Raw genomic sequence first — 25,704 nt, forward strand, 5'->3', positions numbered from 1 at the left:
CTTTCTTTTACTGTATTATAGGCAACCATGTGCCAACTGTATAACTAAAATATGCCTCTATGATAGAAGTTCTACTTCTTACTGGAATCATATGATGGCTTCCAACTTATTCTTCACATATGAATTAATTGTGCACTTGAAACATTTATAATGAGTATTATTTTAAGATATGATACTGGTAGAATGTCCTTTCATAAACATTTTCTTCTATTTAATATAAGTAAAAACACACATGCTTGAAGGTGAATAAAGGTTAAGTCATTTACAATGAGATTTATGTGAAAGCATGTGTATTTTAATGCATTATCTCAATTCAGATAAGAGTAAATAATTTATTTAAATCATATATATTTTACTTAATGTTTTTTTTTTTGGTGGTACTGGGGGTGGAACCCAGAGGGTTTCTACCTCTGGGCTATACTCCCAGACCTTTTTTATATTTTATTTGGAAACAGGGTCTCACTAGGTTGCTGAGAGCCTCACTAAGTAGCTGAGGCTCGCTTTGAACCCATGTGATCCTCCTGTCTCAGCCTCCCAAGTGCGGGGATTACAAGCGTGCGCCACCACGCCCGGCTACTTAATGGTTTAAATTAGATAATTATGCTGTCCTTCCTATGCCAATTTTCTGTTCCAAATATTATTATACTTTCTGTTTTGGTCTTCATGATTTGTAGGTACTGAATTTTAATAAAATTACCATCATTTTGCTTTTTTGCTTATACTTTACATTGTAGGAAGTGCTACCCCTATGAAAACTCTATACTTTAATTATAGTTATTGTATTACTACATATTTTGAAAAGCACTTATAATATTACTGGGTTCATAGAAGGCACAATATCAGCATTTACTAAATTTGTTTTTTGTGTGATTGAAATAGATTAACTTTATTGAACTTTCTTTTCTTGGCAATTAAAGTCACTTGAACGCTGAGGTATGAAATAATTGCATGGGGTTCCCAGGACAGGTCTTCTTATCCACCAATTAAACTTTCTATCAATCCTTTTAAGCCACTACTATAATTTTCAATCAATGTGAATTGTTACATTCTACATGCAGAAAACTAGGCTAAGTATGGAAAATATATTAGCAGTAAGAGTCATCTATGGCATCTCAAACTTCAAAGGACTTACCATTTAGTTTGGTGAGCTTAGGTCATAATTTACAAGGTCTAGTGTGAAATGAAAGTAAGTGCAGAACTAATCATTAAAAAATTATTAAAGAGCCAGCATGATGGCGCACGCTTGTAATCCCCGCACTTGGGAAGCTGAGAGAGGAGGATTGTGCAGGTTCTAAGCCAGCCTCAGCTGGCTTAAAAGACCCTGTTTCCAAATAAAATATAAAAGAGGTAGATGGCCCCTGGGTTCCATCCCCAGTATCACCACACACACACACACACACACACACACACACACACACACACACAATATATATATATATATGAAATTTAAGATAGCCACAACAGAGCATAAAATCAAGCACAAGTCCCTTCTGAGTGGGAGGGCTCTTGGGTGATTGTTCAAGTCACACATATGCATGAAACAGGCTCTCAGTGAAGTCAAAGAAAACAAATGTTTAGCATTTCCCTATGATAGATTCAATATGAGAAGCTCTTTTTCTTTAAATTATCTCATTTAACACTGACAATGGCTTTGTCTAGTGGCTGTTGTTACCCACAGCTTATTGAAAAGTAAAATCAGGCTCAGATAGGTTAAGAGTGGGTCACAAATTAGACTTTAGTCAAGCCATTAGTTAGAAGATTTAAGACAATATAAAAATGTACTTCATTTTTATTCAATGTTAAGTGACTGAATAGTGTATTTGGTAGATATTTCAATCAGGGCAGCATTTAGGAAATTTAGGTCCAAACTCCTAATCTGAATTATTCCGGTATAGAATGTAAGAAGTAACATACTGCAAATCAATCAACTCACTCATGCAGAAACTGGAACTCCATAGAGCTGTCACTTTCTCAAGGCCTTTCTGGTATTTATTGTTGCTGCCTGGTCTGGAGTCAAGGGCTCTGAACTCCTGAGTCATTGTTACTTCCACCACACCCAGCTGTGCCCACTCTATTAAGTAAATTGGACAAAAAATTATATGAAGTGCTTATGAATATATGCCATCTAAGAAATCTACTGTGTGGAAAGTAGGCTTTCTAAAAGGCAATTGTTTTAGAACTATATTCATTATTTCATGTATTCAACAAAACTCATTAATTTCTTAAGTATAAGGTATTATATGATCCAAAAACTCGCCATAATTTTCTAGTGTTCAGGAGAATTATGAGAATAATATATATAATTATTATAATTGGGACCTCTAAACTTTTAGATGTTAGTTTAAGATGTTCAAGTTAACTTAATATCAGGCTCAAAGGTAAAATATTCTGTGAAATGGAGAGTCTTCTATTTACCCAGATCTTCTTTACTAGAACCAACACATGAGAGACCAGCTTAGGTGTCCATCAATCTTTCTCAGCTATAGGACCATGAAAGTGCTTTGAAAGTCAAGGAGCAGAAAACACCTCAGTTACCATGCTAATTAGGGAACAGGTATGTGCTACCAAAAAGACAATGTTCTCAGAGGCGTCCCAGCTGCCAATGGTGATTACTCTAAATGGAGTACTTTTTGTGTCTTTGTAAATGTGAACCTGTAACACTTTGAATAGTGACTTTCTATTAGCCTGAAAAATGGACTGGGAAAAAATGCAGCCCTTCATTTATCCAAATAATCCACTTTAAAGGATGAATTTTATCTGTAAAAGCATAATAACAACCACGTTTATCTCTTCTGTGAAAAAACTTCCTTTCCTCAGAGGTTTCTTGCTTTGAGCATAGAAAGTATTTTACTCAATTCATTTATGTGAGTAAAAAAGGTATCTATTTTTAAGCCCAGTTCCATATTGTAGACCTATTCTTCCTCCCCTTACTTCTCTGGATAGTAATGAAATTAAGATATGTACTATTTGGATTTTCAAGTTTATATTTTCAAATATCCCATTTTCTTGCTTTTGACGTAGATGGGTTCCTATATAGTGTGTGTGTGTGTGTGTGTGTGTGTGTGTGTGTGTGTGTGCGCGCGCACATGAGTGTCTGCGTACGTGCACTTAATAATGAAGTAACCCCATCTGAAGAACAGTTGGTATTGGCCTCCAAACATCTGATGCCAGGGCTTCAGCTGCAGCGCTGCCCTCCCCCTGGGTCTGCCAGACTGTTAACATTCGTTGGCTTCTTAGGGAAGCCAAATTCGTTTTCCATACTTTGATAAAAATAACAATTCATCTCATCCCTAGGGAGAACCTGGTATGAATGCAAAGGGGTGATTTTGTAAAGGGAAGATTATCCTTCCATATTGAAATGGTAAGGTAAGAATAGGTGGAATAATTTGTTTCTAACCAAAACGTTTGAATGTAAAAAGATCAAGTAGTCATTTGGTCATGTCCTTAGAAGGGAGTAGGTAACCTTTTTTTAATTTAATTTTTATTTTTATAAGTGTAACATATTGAGATTGGTGTACATTTACATTGTGCTTCATGCCCTTCCCTCTCCCTTTCCCTCCCCCCCAATAGAGAGTGTCCAGGTTATCATGTTGTATTTAGTAGGTAACCTTTAATGCTGAATTAAAAGCCACTGTTCAGGTATAGCCTTCATAGAAATGTTCAAATTGATACACTCCAGTTTGTAGCCACCTTTATATTTTAGTAGCAATAAGGTAAGACATACAACTAGAAAAAAGGAGCTTTTGTGGTAAAAATCAACAACCAATTATTTGATAATAAAAGAATAGGTAGCCTGCCAAGAAAGTACCATGATACCACTATTTTTAATAATTTTTTATCAGCTCACTTTTCCCCCAGGCACTTATTACTTCCTGAAAGTATCCTGCTACTCGTTCTTATTGTCTAACTCCTCTACTGGAATAAAAGCTGCCTGAGAGAAGGTGCCTTTTTATTTTGTTCATTATTATCTCCCAGCATTGTATGTGCAGAATATGGCACGAGATGCACACTTGAGAAATATGAGTCTGAACAACTGATTGAAAGAATGAGTAAAATATGACATGCATCTAGAAATACTTAGCCCACCCTCAACAGCTTCTATTGAATTCTCTAAGAATTTAAGTAGATACCCTAAGACTCTTCTTTGTTCAGTGACCAAAAGAAAACATTTCTGGACAATTTCAAAGTGTCATCTACCGCATTAGGACATTAATGTCAGTCCCAGCTTGGACACATGCTATGGCCACAGCAGGAAAAGCTTGAATTAATTATGACCACTGCTCTTACCATGTAAGGAGCACAGCTCTGTGACCAAAATAGAGCTGAAGATAAATTCTGAGCCTCACCACTTGTCAGTGAGCAGCTGTGGCTAGAGGCCCATTCAGGTCTCCACCACATTCCTGCAGCATTCTAGAGGCAAACCTGCTCTGAGCTGCAGCTGCATTTGCGACACAGTACTTCAAAGATCTTTCCTTAACTCACAGGGTTTCTTCCCATTCTCACCCCCCCCCAAAAAAAAAGGAAAAAAAAGAAAAGGGGAGGAAAGGAAAAAAGAAAGAGAGAAAGAAAGGAAGGAAAGACAGTAGACTAATGACACTGAGGAAGAAACTGTCTTAAAATGGTGCATGCCTATAGTCTCAGTATTTGGGAGACTGAGACAGGAGGATGGCAGGTTCAAGGCTAGCCTCAGCAACTTATCAAGACCCTGTTTCAAAATAAGAAAAGTGCTGGAGGCATAGTTCAGAATGCACCTGGGTTCAATCCCCAGGACCGAAGTAAATAAATAAATAAATTTTAAAAATAAAATAGTTAAGTAAGTTGCACTGGAGAATGAAATTGACAATATTATGTTATGTGTATGTACAAATATGTACCCGTGAATCCCCACTATTATGTGTAATTATAGTGCAACAATAAAATTAAAAAACAAAATAGACCAAAAAAAAAAAAAACAGTGGGATGTTCCTCCCAAATAAATTGTCTAGTCCTTCATCCATAAAGCTCCAGTTACAAGCTCTTGGAGAATTCCCAACCTCACACTCTTTCCTACTATGGTGCTGCCCCTCCTCCATGTTAAAAGGATAATTATAATTTGTGGCATTTCTCATACTTCTCTTGAGGTCCTTGGCATCAAGGCTTTTGGGAGAATAGTTGAGACCTTTTTGAATCTCCTTGAGAAAATCCTGTGAGGGCCAGGCCAGGTGGACCTGTTCTAACCTGACCCCATGGTTCAGGGAAAGTCACAGGACCAAGTATGAGCAGATATGAACTCTGCACTTTTCAGTGAGCAGATGTTGAACTCTGCACTCTGCCGTGATCATCAGTATGCATTCCAGGAGCGGCTTGTCTCCCTTGGTTTCTAATATTCAAAGTTGGCACAAAGCCTCTTCAATAAAGAATAGAGCTAATACTGAGCTGCATTCATTTTCAATTTTCCTCTCTCAAGGGAGCTGCTCAGCCCTGCCATTGCAATTAACCAGGACCCTGATAGCCTTCAGATTCTATTTAAAATGAGCTCCAGCAGTTCAAAAGATAGTTCGTTTGGTTTGCAGAAGGAGTGAGGTCTTTTTCTGACTCTGTGGACCACAGGTGATACATATGTGCCCTTGGCACCTGCCCCTCACCCTAATCTGACCACTGTGGAGAAGGTATCATCCACTCACTGTTGAAGCTGAGGGAGTTGCATAATTAAGCAGCAAAGCTAAAATACAAACTCTGAAATGTTCTTAAAAAATGGTATATTGCCATGAAAATATGGCCTTAAAAATTCCAGCATGCATATTAAACCCATTCTTATACATTCCCACTTTGAATTTGTAATTGCATGGACAATGATGTTGTACTAAAGAATAGAGAACCAAGCAGGTACCATCATGTCACCATTTTTAATAACCAAACTTTTTTGTGTGTGTGGTACTGGGATCCCTGGAAACCCTTCTCCGGGCTACACTCCCAGACCTGTTTTTTTATATTTTTATGTGGAAACAGGGTCTCTTAAGCCAACGCGGCGGCTTCGAACCTGCTCAATCCTCCTGTCTCTGCCTCCACGCATGGCTATAACCAAACTTTTACTGGCTCACTTTTTACCAATCACTTACCAAAATTATCTTGTTATTCTTTTTTTTTTTTATAACTCCTCTATGAGAAAAACACTGGCTGAGAGCAAGTACCTTTTTGTTTAGTTTATAACTATTTCCTAGCATTATATATAGAATATGGTAGAGAATATACACTGGAGAAATATGGGTTTCAAGCTTTCCCAAAGCAGTCTCAGGTAAAATTGCTGTTTTAGAAATACAATGGAGCCAGGCGTGGTGTCACAGGCTTGTAATCCCCGCGCTTGGGAGGCGGAGACAGGAGGATTGTGCAGGTTTGAAGCCAGCCGCACTGGCTTAAGAGACCTTGTTTCCAAATAAAAAAGTATAAAATAGGTCTGGGAGTGTAGCCTGGAGGTAGAAGGGCTTCCAGAAACCCCAGTACCACCAAAAAAACAAAACAAAACAAAAGAAATACAATGGATCTATTCTTGCAAAATCATTGGATGCTTTGCTAAAGTTGTTATTCCCATATATTGGAAACAATATCAAATATTTATTATGGAATTTGTGGCAGTTCCCCCTAGACAGACATTCATGCAAAACAGTATTACTTCTAGGGTTGCCTGTTAGCTATGGAATGGCCACTATTAATAGCTTGCTCCTTGGGGTATCCAGTGACATAGGATAAGTGCCGTTGGTAAAGATGATAAGAGAGAGGTTATGTTTTCTAGGGATGAGAAATGAAAGTCAAGTGTGTTTCTCTGGAAGCAGAGGGCTCCTTCCTCTCCTTCCTAGGAGAACTTCAAGTCTATGAACAATAGCCTCCCCCGTTTCTGCTCATCCCAGGACATCTCCAGGCCTGGGGAAGCAGTGGAGCTCCAGATCAGGCTAGACTCATTCAGAAAGCTCAGAAACCTGTAGCCCAGAGCTAAGGGAACATCTTAGGCTGGGCCACTGTCATCCAGGATGGCTAAAAGGACTCAGAGCCCCTTCATCCCACCATCAGCCCACAGAGAGGCAGCCCAGGCTACCCTTTTGCAACTACAGCCACCCTCAAAGCTGCTCTCATAATCAGTTTAAATACATGCCAATGTCAGATTGTCTTGTAAAGGATAACAAGTAGTCCATGGTGTGATTTACCCTAAACTAAGCAACACTCCAGACCTGGTCTTAGCCAGGTGCCTCTCCAGGCCAAACCTGCAAGGAATTACATGATTAGGGACAAAATTAAATGTGTGCAAGGAACAGGCACTGCTGCCACAGGGCAGGTGTCAGGGTTCCTGGAGAAGAGACAGGTAATTATGGAAGGACAGTGCCCACCCCAGGGGCTACTCCATTTCATATCCACCAATAGGAACCACCAATGGTCTCTCAGAAAAGGTGTCTGGGCAAGTGGTTAGCAAAGCTAGAGAGGAAAATAACAACCTCAAATAGAACAGAAGACTGGAGCTCCCCTATTCCCTCCCCTTCCCTGTTGCAAAAGTCACCCACTGTGCAAGGTGGAACCAGTTCACTCCTGGTCAAAGCCTTGGTTTGCTCCAAGTTGTCCTGAACTTCAGGCTGGTAAGAAGCTGAGCCTCTGCGATTTTGCCCACTGAAGGGCCCGGTTCTATTGGAGATCACCTCAAGTATTACAGGTATATTGTGATGATGTCCCTGATGTCAGGGCAGCTTCAAATAGGACAGGAAAAATAAAGTCACAGACCTCTGTGGGGCTCTGAAGCAAGTCCTATATTTCTAGATGAGACACCTAAATTGATATGAAAGAACCATGCTTATGCACACCATATCCATTCATTTACTCTTTATTTTACTGGTTATTAAAATGTGCATGTGATGGCACATGCTTGTAATCCCAGTATTTGGGAGGCTGAGACAGGAAAACTACAGGTTTGTATCCAGCCTCAGCAACTTATTGAGGCCCTCAGCAACTTCATTAGACCCTGATTCAAAATAAAAATAAGGCTGGATGTGTAGCTCAGACTTCAATCCCAGTAGACACACACACACACACACACACACACACACACACACACACACAGAGTCAGACTCACTTTATAAGAATGTGAAATATATTAATATATAATAAAGGTACTGAAAATAACCCTCAGTTTTACTATTTAAGGGTCTTAACTTTTTGGTATTTTTTCTTCCTGTTTTTTCCTCCCATGAAAGTATAGAAAGTTAGATATCAATATAGTCATTCTGTTTTGTTACATCTGAATGTATACATCCTACAGAGTATGCCTATATATGCTTTCATCTTATTTTCTTAAAATAAAGTCCTGAAATAAAATAAACAGACAAAAAATATGGGCATTTTTTAAGACTCCTATCAACTTAAAGACTTATAGGGACCAATTGCGTATCCCTCTCTAGGAACTTGTGAAAATATTTATAAAGTGTCAGATTCCATGAGTGTCATTACCAGTAAGAATGGATTTTGACTTTACTGTCAGGAAGTTCTCCCTGATATCGTCCCTAATTCCCTTCTGCTGAATTAACTTCAAACCTGTTCCTTCTTGTCTTGGTTTCAGTGTAATTAGAAACAGCTTGGACGGAAGGATAGGAGAGGAAGAAAGCTGAGGTTGTTCAATGGAGGAGCTACATACGAATGTGTGTAATAGCATAAATACAACACAATTAACCTGGACACTCTCTATTGGGGGGAGAGGGAAAGGGAGGGGGAAGGGCATGAAGCCCAATGTAAATGTACACCACTCTCAATATGTTCCACTTATAAAAAAAATTAAAAAATAATAAAAAAAGAAACAGCTGCTTCCTGGCCTCTACGAAGAAAACCTATTGTTGTCAAGTCTCTTTCCACCTTCCCGGTGTCCTTGTGCTGACTTAAAGAAGCCAGAGTCACGTTTGCATTTGCTCAAGGCTCCAATGTCACCCACAGGCTTTTCTCTTTTATGTGTTCTCTAGTCTCTCTGTCCCAGACAGAGAGTCAGTTGCTCCTCGGGGACCTCTCAGATACAGGCCCCACCAGCCCAGGGCTGTACAGAGGTTCCCTCACTCACCCACAAGCAACAGACTCCTATGTATATACTCCAACCTCAGCATGGCCCAGCATTGCAGTCCTGATTCATTGCTAATGATTAAACAGTATTTAGCCTTTACTGTAAATAAGTTAAAGAAAAAAGTTTATATTGTCCATTTCTGAATCTCTGGGCTCTTCACCAAGATAATACTTTTCTGCTGTAAATGAACCCCAGATTTATCATGGATCTTTTCAGGAATGAAATGTGGAGAATAAAGGAGATTGGTTTTAATGATGTAAAAATCTAAAATGAGATCATTATAGCTAATGTCTTGAAGTAAGTCATCATCTAGGAAATGGCCTTTGGTTTTTAATAGAATTGGCCTTTTAATGATAAGATAATAAGAATAGCTAGAATTTATCAGGCACTCACTATGTACCGAGCACTGTCTTTTGCTTATGTCTAATTTCTCACAGCAACTTTGTAAAGTGAGGACTGATCATTCCCTTTCTGCAGAGGAGAAAACTGAGGGTCTGGATATGCTTGTAGTAATATGAATGAAATGTAAGAACATACGCTTAGTTAAAAAAAAGAAGCAGAATGAGGAACACAGAATAACACCATTCATAAAATTAATAGATGTATGTGTAACACAACAGTTTATGAGACTGCAGACTGACAGAACATAAAATATGTTAGAGTGGTTATCAATGAGAGGAGAAGAGGAGTGGGCAATGAGGATAAAAGAGATGAATAGATAATAAGAGAGGCCTTGTACACAGAGCAAGGGGAACACTGCACCAGGAACTGAGTAGCTCAAACCCACAACCCTCTGTACTGAGGGCCTATTAAAGACAGCAGAGAACGCCTGTGCTTAGTGCAGGGAGGTAGTAATAGGCTGCTGCACATCCCCTATGGAGCATGTCCTAACAACCCTGAGGATGATCCTTGAAAAGCACCTGCCACATAGCTAACCCTCTTTCAGTCTAGCTATGGTTTATCTGGGTGCCTCCCATAGATCCATATATAGAGACTTAGTCCCCAGCGTGGCATACTGAGAATAGCTGTGCACCTCTAGGATGTGGGGCCCTATGGAAGGTCCCCTGGCCAAGGAGATTATGGGACCCTGGTCTGGTCCTGTCCTCTCTCTCTGCTTCCTGAGCACTCACTCTGACACTTGCTCCCACCATGATGTTCTGCTCTCTCCAGATGCCCAACCCTGGGCTTGAACCTCAAGAACCACGAGCCAAAATAAACTGCTCTTTATTTCATAAATAGCTTTGTCAGGTATTTCATTATAGCGCTGCAAATCTGACTAGCATGTTAAGTTCCTGTATACTGCCTTCAGTAAATACAGTTTATATTTGATGTTAAAGAAAAGTAGATTTACTAGATTTCTTATGTGCTAGTCAGAGTGTGGGCTAAACTGCCAGCCATTCATCCATTAAGGTTTTTTTTTTTTTTTTTTTTTTTTTTGGTACTGGGGATGTAACCCAGGGACATTCTACCTCCAAGCTACACTCCCAGCCTATTTTTTATTCTTTATTTTGAAACAGGGTCTCACTGAGTTGCAAAGGGCATCACTAAGTAGCTGAGGCTGTCCACGAACCTCAATCTTCCTGTCTCAGCCTCCCAAATGCTGGGATTACAAGTGTGTGCCACCATGCCTCGCCCACTAAGTTTTTAATAGTATTTATTATGTGCCAGGCATTGGACCGGGCAGAGAGCACATGGAGATGAGTGAACTCCAGCCTCCTTGAGCTGGGCAAACCAAAGCTGGGCAGATCTCTTACCTCCTCATGGCCCCCTGGAAGCCAGCTGTTAGAGCACAGATACGCAGCTCAAACCTGAGCATGGCTCTCCAGATCATTAACTGGCATGTCTTAAGACTTTGGGTTTCCACCAAGAAAGTTTGATATAGTAGCAACAACAGTCATTTCCATGACTGGAAACGGATTTTTCTTGCTGTTAATCTTTCACGTGAGAACAACACATGCAGCAAAAGCTGGAGTAACTGTGGTAAAATATGCGTCATTAATTCACATGGCCTGTTCCATTTAATGTCAGGAAGTAAAATTTGCAGAGATGCACCAAGAAGGAGGCCATTCTATAAGGAAAGAGTGAAATGCTGGGATGGGGATGTCTAGTGTGGCACCAAGTGGCACCAAGGAAGCCACAAACCCTCAGGAGTTGCAGGCTTGGTGTAAACCCCCGGCAGTTACCTGGCTTACCTCAATAGTTTTACAGGTGTCCTCCAGCTGGCTGATCACTCCCTGGACTCGATCGTTGCTTCCCACAAGAACAGCAATGCCATCACTGAGCTCTGACTGAAGGTGGGGAAAGAGGAAATCAAGGTCTTGGGATATCGTGGTCACCAATGACTGTGGGTTAAGTCATAGTATTGTCTTCATGGAGTTCCTAATTTAGGGCCATGCAATTCCTAATAACAGTGAAGCCTGGGAAAGCTGAGAGCCTCCTGGTACTGCAAACAAACTTTCACAGAGAGCTGTGTTTGTGTGGGAAGAGGTTTCCTAGCTTCCATCACACTCTTATGGAGACTTATTCTGTTGAAATAATGAATAACACTGAGTTATAGGACTTCCAGAGCAGCATATTCAAGATAAAGAACTATAAACATTGTTTATAAGTGCAATGGGGTCTAATGTATGATTTCATGGATCTGAAATGAATTATTTGCCTACTGTAGCTCAGGATCAGTTTTATTTGGGAAAGGTATACAGCAAGCCTTCATTTACTTGACATATACCTATTACAAGCTTACTATATTAATAATACGGTTTATAGACTCACAAACATGCACCATTACTAAGTCACTGTAAACTGTAACATGCAACTGGATCCAGGAGAGAAACTTCAAAGTTGAAATTCTTTGACTGCAGAAGAGATTCCTTTGTTCCAATTTACCTTCTTCCCTAAACTGGCTCTGGAGCCAAAGGGAGCACTGAATGGAGACTTAGGAAATATACATGGGTAGTCCAGCTCTGTCCTCAACTCCTCTATGTTGCTGGGCAAAATGTGTAATCAATTCAACCTTAATTTTCTATTATTTAAAGGGGAAGGTCTGGACAAAATCAGTGGTTATAAAACATTTTAAAGGGTCAGAGTCCTTTATTTAAGTGGAAGCTAATAGGGAATAAAAGTGAAACTGCTTTGGCCAAACACGAGTGGGGCGGAATTCCACCTTCTGTCCTTCTGCCCGTCCCATGAGTCCCCAGGGCTCTGAGGGAAGCAGTGTGAACCAGGGACCATCCAGCTCTAACATGCTAGGATGTGGGGGGCGGGGGTGGAGAAGAAGGGGGACTAAGCCAAAAGAAAACTAAAAAATAAATATTCTAGATATCTCGAAACATCCTTCTTTTGTAGCTCATGGTTATTGGTTGTAGGTGGTGTTGCCCAGGAGTTTGGTCTCCATGTCTGACTTAACTTATATCTTCAAATGAGGAATTGATGACTGGAACTGAAAACAGCCGAGAGGAGAAGTTGCTCAAATTCTCAGCGCCCGGAACAGCTATGGATATTAGTGCCACACTCGCTTTCATCTGCCCCAAAGGGTAAGTTCTGAACTGCTTCTGCATGAAGCTGGTTGGCAGGTTAGGAGTGAGCTGATGTGGAGACTATTTGGTCAGAATGAGGGGGCTGAAGCCCAGGTCTTGGGGTGAAAACATGCCCCATACTTAGAGGATGCCCTTTAGCAACTGGTCTAGGTAACATGAAAGTTAGCAGCAGGTGAAGTTTTAAAGCCTCCTTGTAATGACACCTCATGATTACTGCCCTCACCTGCAGGTAGTGGAGATAAAAGGCCGTTAAGAGGGCAAAAAGAATCTTCCATTATTGGATAAAGGCAAGTCTTCTGTGACTGCAGAAAAGGCCATTCTTTTCTTACCTATAGTGTAAAGTTCAAATAATCTTGAGCAGTTTGAGCTTGGACCATCCCTCAACACTGCTTGTCTTTAGCAGCTGCCAAAGAGCACAAAGACTGAGACCCGGTCCTTCTGCACCTCTTCCTGGAGCCCAGCACCCCCGCTGCCCAGCCCCACTGCCCTGCAGGGAAGCTGAAGTGCAACTCCGGCTCTGCGCGGTGCACCAGCTGCATAGCGCCCCTTCCCTGAGGGTCTTGTGAGCATGCCTTCCAGCATCCTGTGGCCCCACATGGATTCAGAGGTGAGGAGCTGACCACGGAGCACTTGGGAGGGACTGAGGAGGAGGGACAGGGGCAGCTCCCTCACCTTCTGCCTCTGGAACACGTGAGTGAGAGGAGCCACCTGGCAATCCTTGTGTGCACCAAACACCTTGCACAAGGAGCAGGTGGGCACCTCACAGTTCAGACAGTAGATGTTGATGCGCTCGTCTTCATGCTCCTCACACATGGGCTGGTCCGACTTCTTCTCTGGCCTGGGAAGAGGTAGGCAGATAAATGGCTGTCAACTTCAACTGGGGCAGAGCAGAGACCAGTGAGTTGCCTTGCAAGCCCCAACTTGTCCCCAAACCCCCAGCCTCCCCACTTCAGAAATTGCCAGGGTCTCTCTCATGTGCCTGGAGCCTTCCAAGTTCAGCTTCTCTATGGGTCTAGTGGTGCATACTGACAGATCTCTAATAACCTGCATGGGGTGAGGTTGGGAACTTGGAGACACTGACTGGTAGCATTCATCAATTTTTGGTGGTGTTTTTTCATCATGGCCAATTTCAGTTCAAGATTTAAAAAATAGCTGGTTGAATTCCTGAAAGTTGAATGCTGGGCTTGTTGCCGATAAACTAAATCTCAAGTTTAGGCCAGGGGAAGAGCAAGTTGTGTCCCTCATTTCTAAAGTCAAAATAAAGTTGAACAGTAAATACTGTGATTACATGTAGTAAAAAAAAAAAAAAAAAAAAAAAGGTATCGATAGGAGAACCTTTTGTTTTATTTTAGAGGAATATATATATATATATATATTCCTCTAAAATATATATGTGTAAATATATATGTAATATATACATATATATGTAAGTATGTATGTATGTATGTGCATGTGCACATATATGTGAAACAAAATATATATTAAAATATATATTATATAAAATTATTGTGTTATATCCATCCATATATATAATTGGTCACTGTGTCATAATGTAAAGCATACATCCTACTGTGATTCATGAGTAAAAATCTTTGAACACAGTGATATTGATGTGTGCTATCATTTAGCTGTAGTGTCAGAAGTCACAGAAGGTTAGAAAACATGCTGAGATACTTCTAGTAAGTCACTAGGCAAAAGTCCAGTGTTTGAGATTGGGAGAACTGAGCATTAGGAAAGCTCTAGGTCTCATAAAAAAAATTTCACAGGCTTCCAGCTTCAAGATTTTGGAATCTGATGTTTGCAAAAGGAATTTCTGTCTGGCCTTATAACAACACACTTTTATGAAGTCTATGACCTCCTGACTTGACCATATGCCTGGAACAAAAACAAAAGAAGTGACCCTAAAACTGGAAAGCTCATCCTCCCTCCCAGGCCTGTTTTCCTCTGCTAGACTGTGACCTCCTTAAGGGCAGGGGCCTTGGTCTGTCTTTTTTATTGTGCATTTCCCAGTACTCACAGCAGTGCCTTGCATGGAGAGGGGGTTCCTTAAATATTTGTTAAATGAATGAGAAAAGGGAATTTGCCTGAATAATGATTAGTGCACCCTGTGCATATTGGACATACCTAACACCACCCAGCCGGAGAAAGCATGGGAAATATGGGAAAGCCCTGGATCACTTAGTGCACCTGAGTGGCAAAGGACAACACCAAACAGTAGCTGAATACTCCATTAATAAACAACAAAGTTCTCTGGGGATTACCCACAAACTAGGACTGGCAAGGTAGTCTTTGCCTGGTCAAAGGCATCTCCACCTCTGAAACATTCTCTCCATCTATCTCTGCCTCATAATGAACAGGAGTTAAGCAAGAGTCTGTGGCACATCTACCAGAAAACAGCACAGGCAGCACTACTGCAGCTCTTCCTCAGGTATTTCCAGAGAGCAGCGGTGTCCATGAGCTGAGGTCAACTGCTGTGACCAGAAACTGGTATCGAGTACAGGTACATGCAGATATTGAACATGTGGAAATAGCCACAAGGCTGTAATGTTTATTTTATGATTCAATTTATCCTTTTTCATGATGCCATATATACTGAGAACTGCTTCCCATATTCCTTATTATGTTTTTCTTTCTAAGTGGCAACACAGGTACAGGGGCACGATTCACTTCAAAGTGAACACACAGCTGGGTGTGGAGGTGCACAGCTGTGATTCCAGCTACTGGAGAGGCTGAAGCAGGAGGATTGCTAGTTTGAGGGCAGCCTGGGCAACTTAATGAGACTCTGTCTCAAAATAAAAAATAAAAGGGGCTGAGGATATAGCTCAGTGATACATGGAGGGAGGAAGGGAGAGAGAAAGGAAGGAGGAAGGGAGGAAGGGAGGAAGGAAGGAAGGAAGGAAGGAGTATAGCAGTATAATGGAAACCTCTGGACAACTTACAACACATGACAGATTTGGGACAAATATGACATGTAGAGTAAATATGTGAATACATTTTTATGAGGGGAGAGTGGCTGAGCTCACAGTGTGGTTCAAGGGTCAGTACCAAATATTGGCAGGGCCCCTAGCCTTGCAGTAGAGGCTAGACAGAAGGAATTGGTAGCTGGCTTTGACTGGTCACTGAGGATGCAGGGATAATTCTACTGTTTACTGACAGTGGGCATCTGGTCTTGGTGAAGACATTCAGGCAGTACCTTTGTAGTTAAATTTTTATCCTAAAGCTTAATTCCAGTCGTGTGGCTTTAGGTAAGTTACTTAACCTCTTTTGGCCTCCATTTTTACTTGTATCTAGAAACTGAGCCAAGGCTTCCTAATTAAATACAACAGAACAAGCATGGGCATTTATTTATGGTTCTTTGCTGTGAAATACCACAGAAATTAGAGTAAATAAATAAAATGGTATAGATCAGTAAGGACAAAAAGTGAGCAAGATGAGAGATGTCTACCAAGAGTTGGAGGCTGGGAACACCTGAGTGAAAGGAAGTGACCTACTTGACTCACATCTTAGCTCTGCCAGTGCCTGCAGGGAAGAAGCCTATAAGGAGCCATCAGACCCCAGCTGTGAAGCCCTGGAAAGGTTCCAGTATTCAGCCCAAAGCTGCCCCTCAACCCCTCCCCACAAAGTATCCTGAAGACTGGAATGTGAGGGAGGCTGAAAAGATAAGCCAGGGCGTGGTGGCGCACACTTGTAATCCCAGCATTCAGGATGCTGAGACAGGAGGATTGTGGTTCGTGGCCAGCCTCAGCTATTTAGTGAGGCCCTCTGAAACTTAGTGAGGCCCTGTTTCAAAATAAAGAATAAAAAGATATAGGGCTGGGGGTGTAGCTTAGAGGTCGAATGATCCTGGGTTCCATTCCCAGTGCCACAAAAAGAGGAAGACTTTGTGCACCTTTTAATAGATCTCTTCAGGTGCTCCATGAAAACAAGAGAATAAACCAACAAAGGGGAAGACATAGGATCCAGGGTGTGTAGGGTTTAATCCAAGGGAGAGTAAAGGGAATTCACAAGTAGAGAGTAAAGCCCAGCCATGTGAGGGCTCAGTGCTGCCATGGGAAGTCAATAGATACTGTTTAAAGTAGAAAAATCTAGAAACAGAAGCATAATAGTAGAATACACATCTCATTGGTGATAAAAAAAAAAGCAACTAAAAGAATGAAAAGTGATTGACTTTGGGAAGTGATACTTAAGGGTGAAAGAGTAGAGAGAGGACTATAAGTCTCATTAGAGGCCTTATAGTATTGTGTGAATTTAAAAAAATGTTGTTTACCTTCACTAAAACACTAAACATTTTTGATAGGGTGATGATGATGATGATAATGATGATGATGATGATAACCGGCATGTCACAAGACTGTTGTGAGAATTATAGAATTGAAATGGTTCACATATAAAACACCTCAAACTAACACATAGCACATAGTAGTTTTGCTAATTATATTTTAAAACCAATTATTATTAATTTATTATTAATATTAACCAATCTGGTGCCTTCTCTTAATAATCCCACAAACTGTGGCTAGTTCAGCACCATGCATGCATTGTTCTAGGAAAGGCCAGAATGTGCTGAGACCTACAGTCTCTAGTTCTGCAAGAGGTCAAAGTTGAGCAGTCCCAAGAGTCCATTGTGGATACTCTCTCCCCTCGCCATGGGCACCCCCAGTGACCAGAGCTGGGCTCATCTCACTGTTTATATCTAAGGTTTTTCCAGAGTTATCTAATGTGCCCAAGGCTCATGGTTCTGATCTTTCAAGGCTTCCAGCCTCCAGGGAACAACTGGTTTTATACCTAGACATGTGGCCAAGCTCTCTGGTCAACTTGTGGTTTTGCCCCTGAGTAAAAATATCCCAATGACAAGTCTCAAGTTCAAGAAACAATATAAGAAGAATTTGATCATCACAAAACATCCCTAGTCTATTCAGATTTTAGCTCTATTATTGAAAATTTGGCTTATAACTTTCATGAAATTTGCTTTCTAGCCCATGGGTATTATTTTTGGCAACTGCAGGAAGCAGACTTCCCAGGTAAGGTCTTGTAGTTTTACTAATGCTACAAGTTTTAACTTTTTTTTCCTTTGTATTTTATAACACATATTACTGTTCTTTTGTGTTTCAAATTCCCCAGTGTAATAAATAGTGAGACATAAAATTACTTCAATAAGTAGGACATGTAAGAATATTTATGGTGTTGCTTAAAAAGCTGGTACTGTGGAGCAACTATTTTGTGCAAGGTACTAAAACAGTTGTCACATAAATTTATTTTAATATTTCGCTGGTAACTAGTTGTCTGGTTAATTTTTTAATAAAACAGAGTGTGTATTTTAGTGATAAAAAGCAATAAGATTAGTTCTGTGAGGTGACAGGGGACAATAACACTTCTCCTTGTCAAGAGATGTTGAAAGAAGGGAAACAGGTGGCTGAAATCTCCGTGTTCTGCCATCAGCAATTCTCCTTTCCACTCCCATCTATATCCTGGTACTATCTAATTTAGCTTTGAATCTTAAGCAGAAACTAATAACCATAATAATTGCAATAATTACACGTTAGATTTATAGAACAGCTTTCCTTCTGAGAGCGCAAGGCTCTAAGAGCCCTGCAGATGTTCCATAAATACATGTCTCCTAATAAGAATCACAATGAGGCCATTTCTAGATGGTCTCCATATTGCTACCAAGCTTTGTAGACTGCGCTGACCTCTGCACAGTTGTAAAATGGCTCTTCGCACCTTGCATTATAGGAATAGACTCCTTTAGTTTTGTCTCTAGGAAAGAAACTGTATAGCCAATGTGGTTCCCTGAATAAAAAACCTTTAATTTTTTTTTTCATGAGTGGATATATATATTATGTAACAGTCAATCAACAAGAAAATGCTACAAGTACACAGTAAATACAATCTAGAGAATAGGGAAACAACCTGAATTCTCTAAACTATAACTCCTTAAAGGCCAGGACTTATGCCTGGCCTTCCCATAGAGTCATATAGTGATGAACTATGTTATAGGATTTTGTTTTTATTATTATTATCTAGACAATGTTAAGGCTGTCTGAACTAGGAACTGGGCTATTCTAGAAGGTGCCATTTTCATTAAGTTTATATAAAGTTTTGTACTGGAATGTTTCTGCTATGTAGAATCTAGAACCACAAAAGAGCTGCGATGTAGAAAATGTCTGATATATGTAGTGCAAACTCTCAGGGGAGGGCATCATTGTGTCTCTTTCAGCATCATGGTTGGAGGTGGATTAGTGATAGTGACTCCTTCATTCTGAAATGATACAGATGCTTTGGCTCCCTTCTCTCCTCCCACCAGCCACTGGGAAGGACTGACTTGGAAAAATCTTTTTCAATAAAGCAAGCATTAGTAGGCAAGCATTCAGAATAGAACCCCATTAAAACAAACAAAAACAAGCACAGAATGACTTTGGCACAGGGAAGAGCCTTACCTAGTAGACTCCTGCTTGTAGATGTCGATGATGTTTTCCACCAGCAGGTTCCTCTGGAGTCCATATACCCCGTGTCTGTCCAGAACCACTTCATGTCTACAGGAGGGGCAGCGAAATCTGCCCCCTGAAGCCACAGTGGTGCCTCCTCTTGTGGGCAAATAGGGGTTAGAGGCCTGTTCTTGCCAAGCAAGAAAAGATAAATTGGGTAATGCCACAGGGAGCTTTCCTGAGCCTTATTTTCACTCTGTAGCAGCAGACAGCCTGGACTCTACTTTAAGCTTGCCATCAGATAACCCCTTAGGGACTTCTTGCAAGTGGTTCTAAAACATGGCGCCAACCCGAATCCACGGCCATCTGCCATGATCCACTGTTAGCACAAGGCACTTTTTCATTTATGTTATGTTTTCATAACCAAGAGTTCTAGCCAGAAATCCCAACATCCATGTCTTAGGCAGTAGTTCATTTTCAACTTTGAAGCCAACTCAATGCCTTGGTTTTATTAAAAACAAATATGATTCCTAGACTTAAAGAACAACTCAGTTTGGGAGTAAAGTGGAGGTTGATAGCAAAGCATGAAGCAAATTATTCAAGTAAATTGAAAACAAAGGCAGCCTTATGAAGCTCTCTATAGGAAATGACTTTGATATGAAGTACTTAAAGGGTTTCGAAAGAATCCTTTTCACTCCCCAAATCAAAACAAGCCTACCTGAAAAATGTCACTGGCACATTTCCTGCACAGGTTATGCTGACAGGGGAGAATGACCACTGGCTTTGTGAACATCTCCAGGCAGATGGGACAGATCAGTTGCTTCTCCAAGTTATCCATGGTCTGCTGCTCTTTGGAAAAGGATTTGTAATTCAGAGATGCACTCATCTCCTGGCCGTCCCCGAGTGCGCTGCCAGGAAAAGGGTGCCCCGAATGGCTTCGGCAAGTGTTTCCTGGAAATAATTCCGAGGACTGTATGTCAAGTGTCCTTTATGTTTCTCTCAGTGGATGACATTGTTTCAGGCCCTGGTTCGGAGTGGATGCCATAGCTGTTTTTAGCAGTCTGATATCACGTGACAGTGGGCCGACTTGTCCATATAAGCTAGTGACAGGAGGATGGATTCTGACAGGTGACAGAGAACAGCAGTCAACATTCTTGCTCTGGGAGTGAAGAGAGTGGGTGGGAAGGAGGATTACTAGCCCCATTTAGACAGGGGTTGGGAGGGGAAAGAGGTTGAAGCTGACAGTTGTCAACAACAAATGCAAATGTGCATGCCTGGTCCTGGGCTGTGCCTCCCTGAGCACTCAGCAAGAACTGGGTGGCAGGCTGCTCCAGGCAGGGGTGGAACGCAGCCCAAGAGTCTAACTGTATAACAAATACCATCTGTCTTGAGAGTTCAGGAAGCAAATTAATGAAAGTAGCATGATCATACCTTCTTAGGCAAAACAAAACATCTTGAAAATCATTATCTTGGCTGTACAAGGGCAATGATCTAAAAAAGACTTACTAACATTAAATATTTCATCTTTACCAGGGTAGTGGTCTGGAGAAAATTCCAATTTATGAGCTATATTCAAATATTTTCACCATAAAAGCATCTACAAAATTGAAAAACAAAATAAAATACCAGTTATCCAATTTTTAAAAAACTGTTGCATAATGAAACTCTAGAACACTCCTTTACATGTTGCTTTCTGTCCTTAATAGCCTTCTTTCATCCTGTACTCCCACTCCTCCACACTGAGAAACATAAAGAAAATTTGGCATTCTTAAAAATTTTTAATTTTGTTTACAACAATAATCCATAGTGGGGTAGCAGCTAGCATGTGGACTTTGGACCCATGATATCATTTTGTCATGTATCAGAGGGCAGATATCAGTGCCATAGACAACTGAAATAAAAATGGGATCCTTCCATACCTATTTTTTACCTGTTTCTGAAATACCTGTGCCCTTGTCTCTTCCTCCAAGATGATTGTGTGTGTGCGTGTGTGTGTGTGTGTGTGTGTGTGTGTGTGTGTGTGTGTCATGCTGGGGATTGAATTCAGGGGCATCCTACATTTGGTCTACACTCCCAACCCCATTTTATTTTATATTTGGAAACCGGTTCTTGCTAAGTTGCTGAGAGCCTCACTAAGTTGCTGAAGCTGATTTCAAACCCTCAGTCCTCCTATTTCTACAGTCAAAGGACTGGGATTACAAGTGTGCACCAACACATCCGGCTTCCAAGATGATTTTTAAAATGATAGCTTCTCTGGTCATTTCTGATCTTCTTGTTCTGCTTTAGAGTCATAACATGAAGTCTGACATTTGCCAAGAGTTTATGAAACAACCATTTAACTAACATGTATTGTAATTTAAAATTTTAAATCAGATAAAAATGAAAGAGAAATATATATCTTTAAAAAATAAATTTACACCTTATTTCTACTTGATTTTAAAAACTTTGAACAAAGAACACATTTTGTTAACGACTCCCAATGCACTTAATTACCAGCAAAGGGTAGGTCAGCATGACTATTTACGTGTGGCCTTAGTGTTATGTGCACTGAGAGCTTATTGACCATCTAATAAGCTTTATTGTCTAATAATAAGTTATATGTATTTATAGACATTTAAGGAATCTTTGGTGTATTCTCTTAATACCTTCAATATTTATTTAGCAACTTCAGGGAAGAAAAGATCTGATGAAAGATTTTACTGAATCACATCTGGTCACCTAGCCTAGGTGGTTAATTCTGTTTATCATTACTTTTGGCTATGAAGGTTTGAGCACAATATGTGAGGTATTTTCTTGGGAAGATAGATTCTATTGTAAAAGAACTTTCAATCTAAGGAAAAGCACTTGTATTAGTCAGCATTCCCCAGAGGAACAAAACCAATAAAATGTATATATGGTTATAAAAGGGGATTTATTAGATTGGTTTATATGATCAGAGGCCAAATGGTCCCACAGTGACATCTGTGTGCTGGAGAGCTGGAGAAACTTGCTCAGCCTAAGAAGTTGGAAGTCTCTGGACAGGAAAGACCAGTGATGCAGCCCCAATCTGCAGCTGAAGGCCTGGGAACTCCCGGGGAAGTTGCTGGTGGGAGTCCATATTCAAAGGCTAGAGAATCTGGAGTGATGTCAAGGAACAGTGGTAGCAGCAACACCCGCACCTGCTCAAGAAGAGCGAAGGTTGCCTGCACATGTATGAGCTGCCCCCTCCCTCCACTTTGTGTTCTGTCTGGGCCCCAGTTTGTTGGATGGTGCCGTGCATGCAGGGCAGGTCTTTCCCACGCAGTTCACTTATCCATATGACAGCTGTCGCTGGAGACAATCTTGCAGATACACCCAGAAGGGGGCTTTACCAATTCTCTAGACATATCTGAAGTCAGTGGACAACCAAGATTAACCATCACAGCACTTAAACTAATAAAATGGCCATGCATCACTTAATGATATTCTTTCTGAGAAATAGCATTGCTAGGCAATTCCATCATTGTGCAAACATCGCAGTGTTCTTACACAAGCCTAGATGGTGTAGCCTCCGACACACCTAGGCTACATGGTAAAGTCTATTGCTTTCACCTGAAAACTGTACAGCATGTTATTGTACCAAATACTGTAAGCAATTATAATGCAATGGTATTTATGGATCTAAACATAGAAAAGGTCCAGTGAAAATACCATGTAGGAGATAACATGTTACCACGAATGGAGCCTGCCTGCCTGGAGGTTGTTCTGGCTGAGTCAGTGAGGTAGTAGATCATGAAGATGAAGGCCTAGGACATTACTGTACACTGCTGTAGACCTTATAAACACTGTGCACTCCAAATTTATTTTTAAAAATCTTTCTTCAATAATAAATCAAACTTAGCTTACTATCACTTTTTACATTATAAACTTCTAAGTGTTTTTAGCTTTTTGACTCTTGTAAAAGCTCTTAGTTTATCAAACAAGTACATCATCTATCTATGCAAATGTATTTTCTCTTATATCCTTATTCTGTATGCTTTTTATATTTTTAGTTTTGAAATGTGTTTAAAAATTTGGGACACATAGCTAGATGTGATGGTATACACCTGTCATCCCAGTACTTGGAAGGCTAAGATAGGATTGTAGGTTCAAGGCCAACCCCAGTAATTTAGCAAGACTCTTTCAAAATAAAAAGCAAAAAAGATTAGGGGTATACCTGGGAGGTAGAATACCCTTAGGTTCATCCCAATAGTAAAAAAAAAAAGGGGGGGGAAAGTACACAAACACATTAGTTTTTATGCACAGCATCACCAAAAACATAGGTTGTGTGTTATATATTATGTTATGATGGCTAAGACATCATTAGTATATATAATCTTATGGGGCCACTGTTGTATATATAATTAGTCCATCATTGACTGAAAAGTTGTTATGAAGCACATGATTGTACACTGTGGCAGAGCCTATTCTTATAGAGTTTATTCTTTCAAAAAGCACCCATATGTTTCCACTATTCAAAGCTCTAAGGATTGAAAAACAAACAAGGCACAAGTCATTGTCCTCAAGGAGCTCAGTCTAATAGAGGTAATATATGCATATATAGAACCATAGTTCAAAACCAAACTATGATAAAGAGCTACAGAATATTAGAGTGAGGGGAATGTGGAAGGCTTTTGAATCCAACTATTAAAGAACTTAGGCAAATGGGCAGCTAGATGAGCCCTGGTGGGGCTCCAGGGCAGGCACAGAAGCAAAGACAAGGAGGTGCAGGTATGCAAGGAGTCTCAGAGCACGTGGTAGCTTGGGCTGGAGCACAGGCCATGCTGCCAGCACATTGACAGGTCATATGTACTGAACTACAGAGTTTTACCACTTAAAAAATTAGACTCTAGGAAATTGTTAAGCATTTCCCATGGGGCTGCTTCAATAATTTCATGTGTTGGTTAAGTTGATCTTGCAGTAGCGATCAGGATGGATGGGAGTGCAGAGGACCTGGCTAAGGACCATATTGGAGGTGGGTGGTCCAGGTGAAAAGTCACAAAATCTTGACACTGGCGAAGGCACTGGGGAAGGAAGGGAAGGCATGGATTCTGAGGTTGTTATGAAAGTGGAGTCCACAGAGATGACTCATGCCTCAGCGTGAGCAGCAGGCAAGTCGCAGGGAGGGCGTGAGCCAGGAGGCAGGCTTCTCTTGGGTTTTGTGTGGTCTTGGGACAGTGACCTCACCTGACTGGCTGTTAGGTCTTACATCTCTAGTGACTGGGGATTGTAACTAACTTAGCAGTATTCGAAGGGGAAAAGAATCTCTGAGACAGTAGTGCTTTGACTTTGAAACCCCCCCAGCTCCATTTGTGACTCCTTCTGGCCCTCTGCCTTCCACTTTTTCCTGGAACTGTCACTGGAGGCTACACAGGAAGTCAGCAGCAATCTCATAGGAATATGAGTCAGGCTGGTGAATAATACCCACCTTCCCTTCCTCATCCTCTTTTTTTCTTTCTTTTTTTTTTTTTTTCTTGCTTCTCCTCTAACAGATCAGTGACTTATGAGGCAGGTATGTGGGTTGGAGTAAGAAACAGGGAGAGTGCTCTGATCTAGGGAGGAACCAGAAAATTGTAGTGTCTTCCCAAACCCTTTAGAGTCTGACAGACACCATTCTGCAAATGAATCAGAATTTAAACCATCTTTAAGGCTCTGCTATTTAGAGTAGACCTGAGCCTCCAGAGAGTAATGAAAACCAGTGTTGTCCCTAAAGGTATCCTGGACTGTGTAGAGGGTGTGCTACTTGCTCCCCTTCTCTCACCCCCACCCTCACCACACATTAGAATAGGGCTGGAAATCAGTCCGGAACAACTGCACGGGCAGTGCTTCCCATTCCTGGAGTGTATTTAGACACTGAGAAACTGAAGCAAAACCATAGCTCTCCCCTCTTTCAGCAGTTTCCTAACCCCTCAGACAAGTCTGAGGGAAGAGGGAATGGAAAGGAGAGAGGGAGGGAGGGAGAGGGAGAGGGAGAGGGAGGGGGGGGACTGGAGATTGAACCAAGCCAGGGGCATTCTATTATGAACCACATCACCAGCCCTACTTTTGTTTTATGTTGAAACAAAAGAGTTTTATTCAGTTGCTGAGGGTCTCACTAAATTGCTGAAGCTGGCCTCAAAATTGTGGTCTTTATCAGTCTCTCAAATACCAGGATTACAAGTGTGCACTACCTCGCTGGATTTTGACCTTTTTTTTTTTTTTTTTTTTTTTTTTTTTTTTTTCTCAGTAATGGGGATGGAACCCAGGAACATTCTACCTCCAAGCTACACCCCCAGTCCTATTTTTTAGTCTTTTTTGTTTTTTAAAACAGGGTGTCGTTTTGAGTTGTGAAAGGCCTCGTTAAGTAGCGAGACTGTCCACGAACTGTGATCCTCCTGTCTCTGCCTCCCAAATGCTGAAATTACAAGTGTGCACCACCACGGCAGGCCAGATTTTGACTTTTTCCAACCTCCAGCTGCCAAACCAAATGGAAGGAGGCTTCAGAGGCCAGGGAGAGGAGCTGATATGGAGACCTGTGGTACTTCTGGCACTGGAGTTAAGGGCACAGTACTCCAAAGATGTACTCACTTCAGACTCCACCACCAAACTCATGGGTTCCCAGGGCCCCTGTACTTCTGACCAACAGTCTACACATTGGGGGTTACCACTACCTCCTCAGATTGATAGTTTGCTAGAATGATAC

General features: G+C 41.0%; 1 protein-coding gene across 3 annotated transcripts in view; it reads right to left on the reverse strand.

The window, feature by feature from the left end:
• Positions 1-19,911, reverse strand: part of TRIM55 (tripartite motif containing 55) — a gene marked incomplete at both ends in the record, with an annotated part of 57,054 nt that extends 37,143 nt beyond the window's left edge. For all 3 annotated transcript variants that reach the window (XM_080694061.1, XM_080694060.1, XM_080694059.1), the window contains 4 exons: positions 11,257-11,352; positions 13,273-13,438; positions 19,038-19,210; positions 19,744-19,911. In XM_080694061.1, coding sequence (XP_080550187.1) covers positions 11,257-11,352; positions 13,273-13,438; positions 19,038-19,210; positions 19,744-19,911 — 603 coding nt within the window. The remainder of the gene's footprint in view (positions 1-11,256; positions 11,353-13,272; positions 13,439-19,037; positions 19,211-19,743) is intronic.
• Between the last annotated feature and the right edge of the window lie 5,793 nt (positions 19,912-25,704).

The sequence above is a fragment of the Muscardinus avellanarius genome (genome assembly GCF_963383645.1).
Source record: "Muscardinus avellanarius genome assembly, chromosome: 4".
Taxonomy (NCBI): Eukaryota; Metazoa; Chordata; class Mammalia; order Rodentia; family Gliridae; genus Muscardinus; species Muscardinus avellanarius.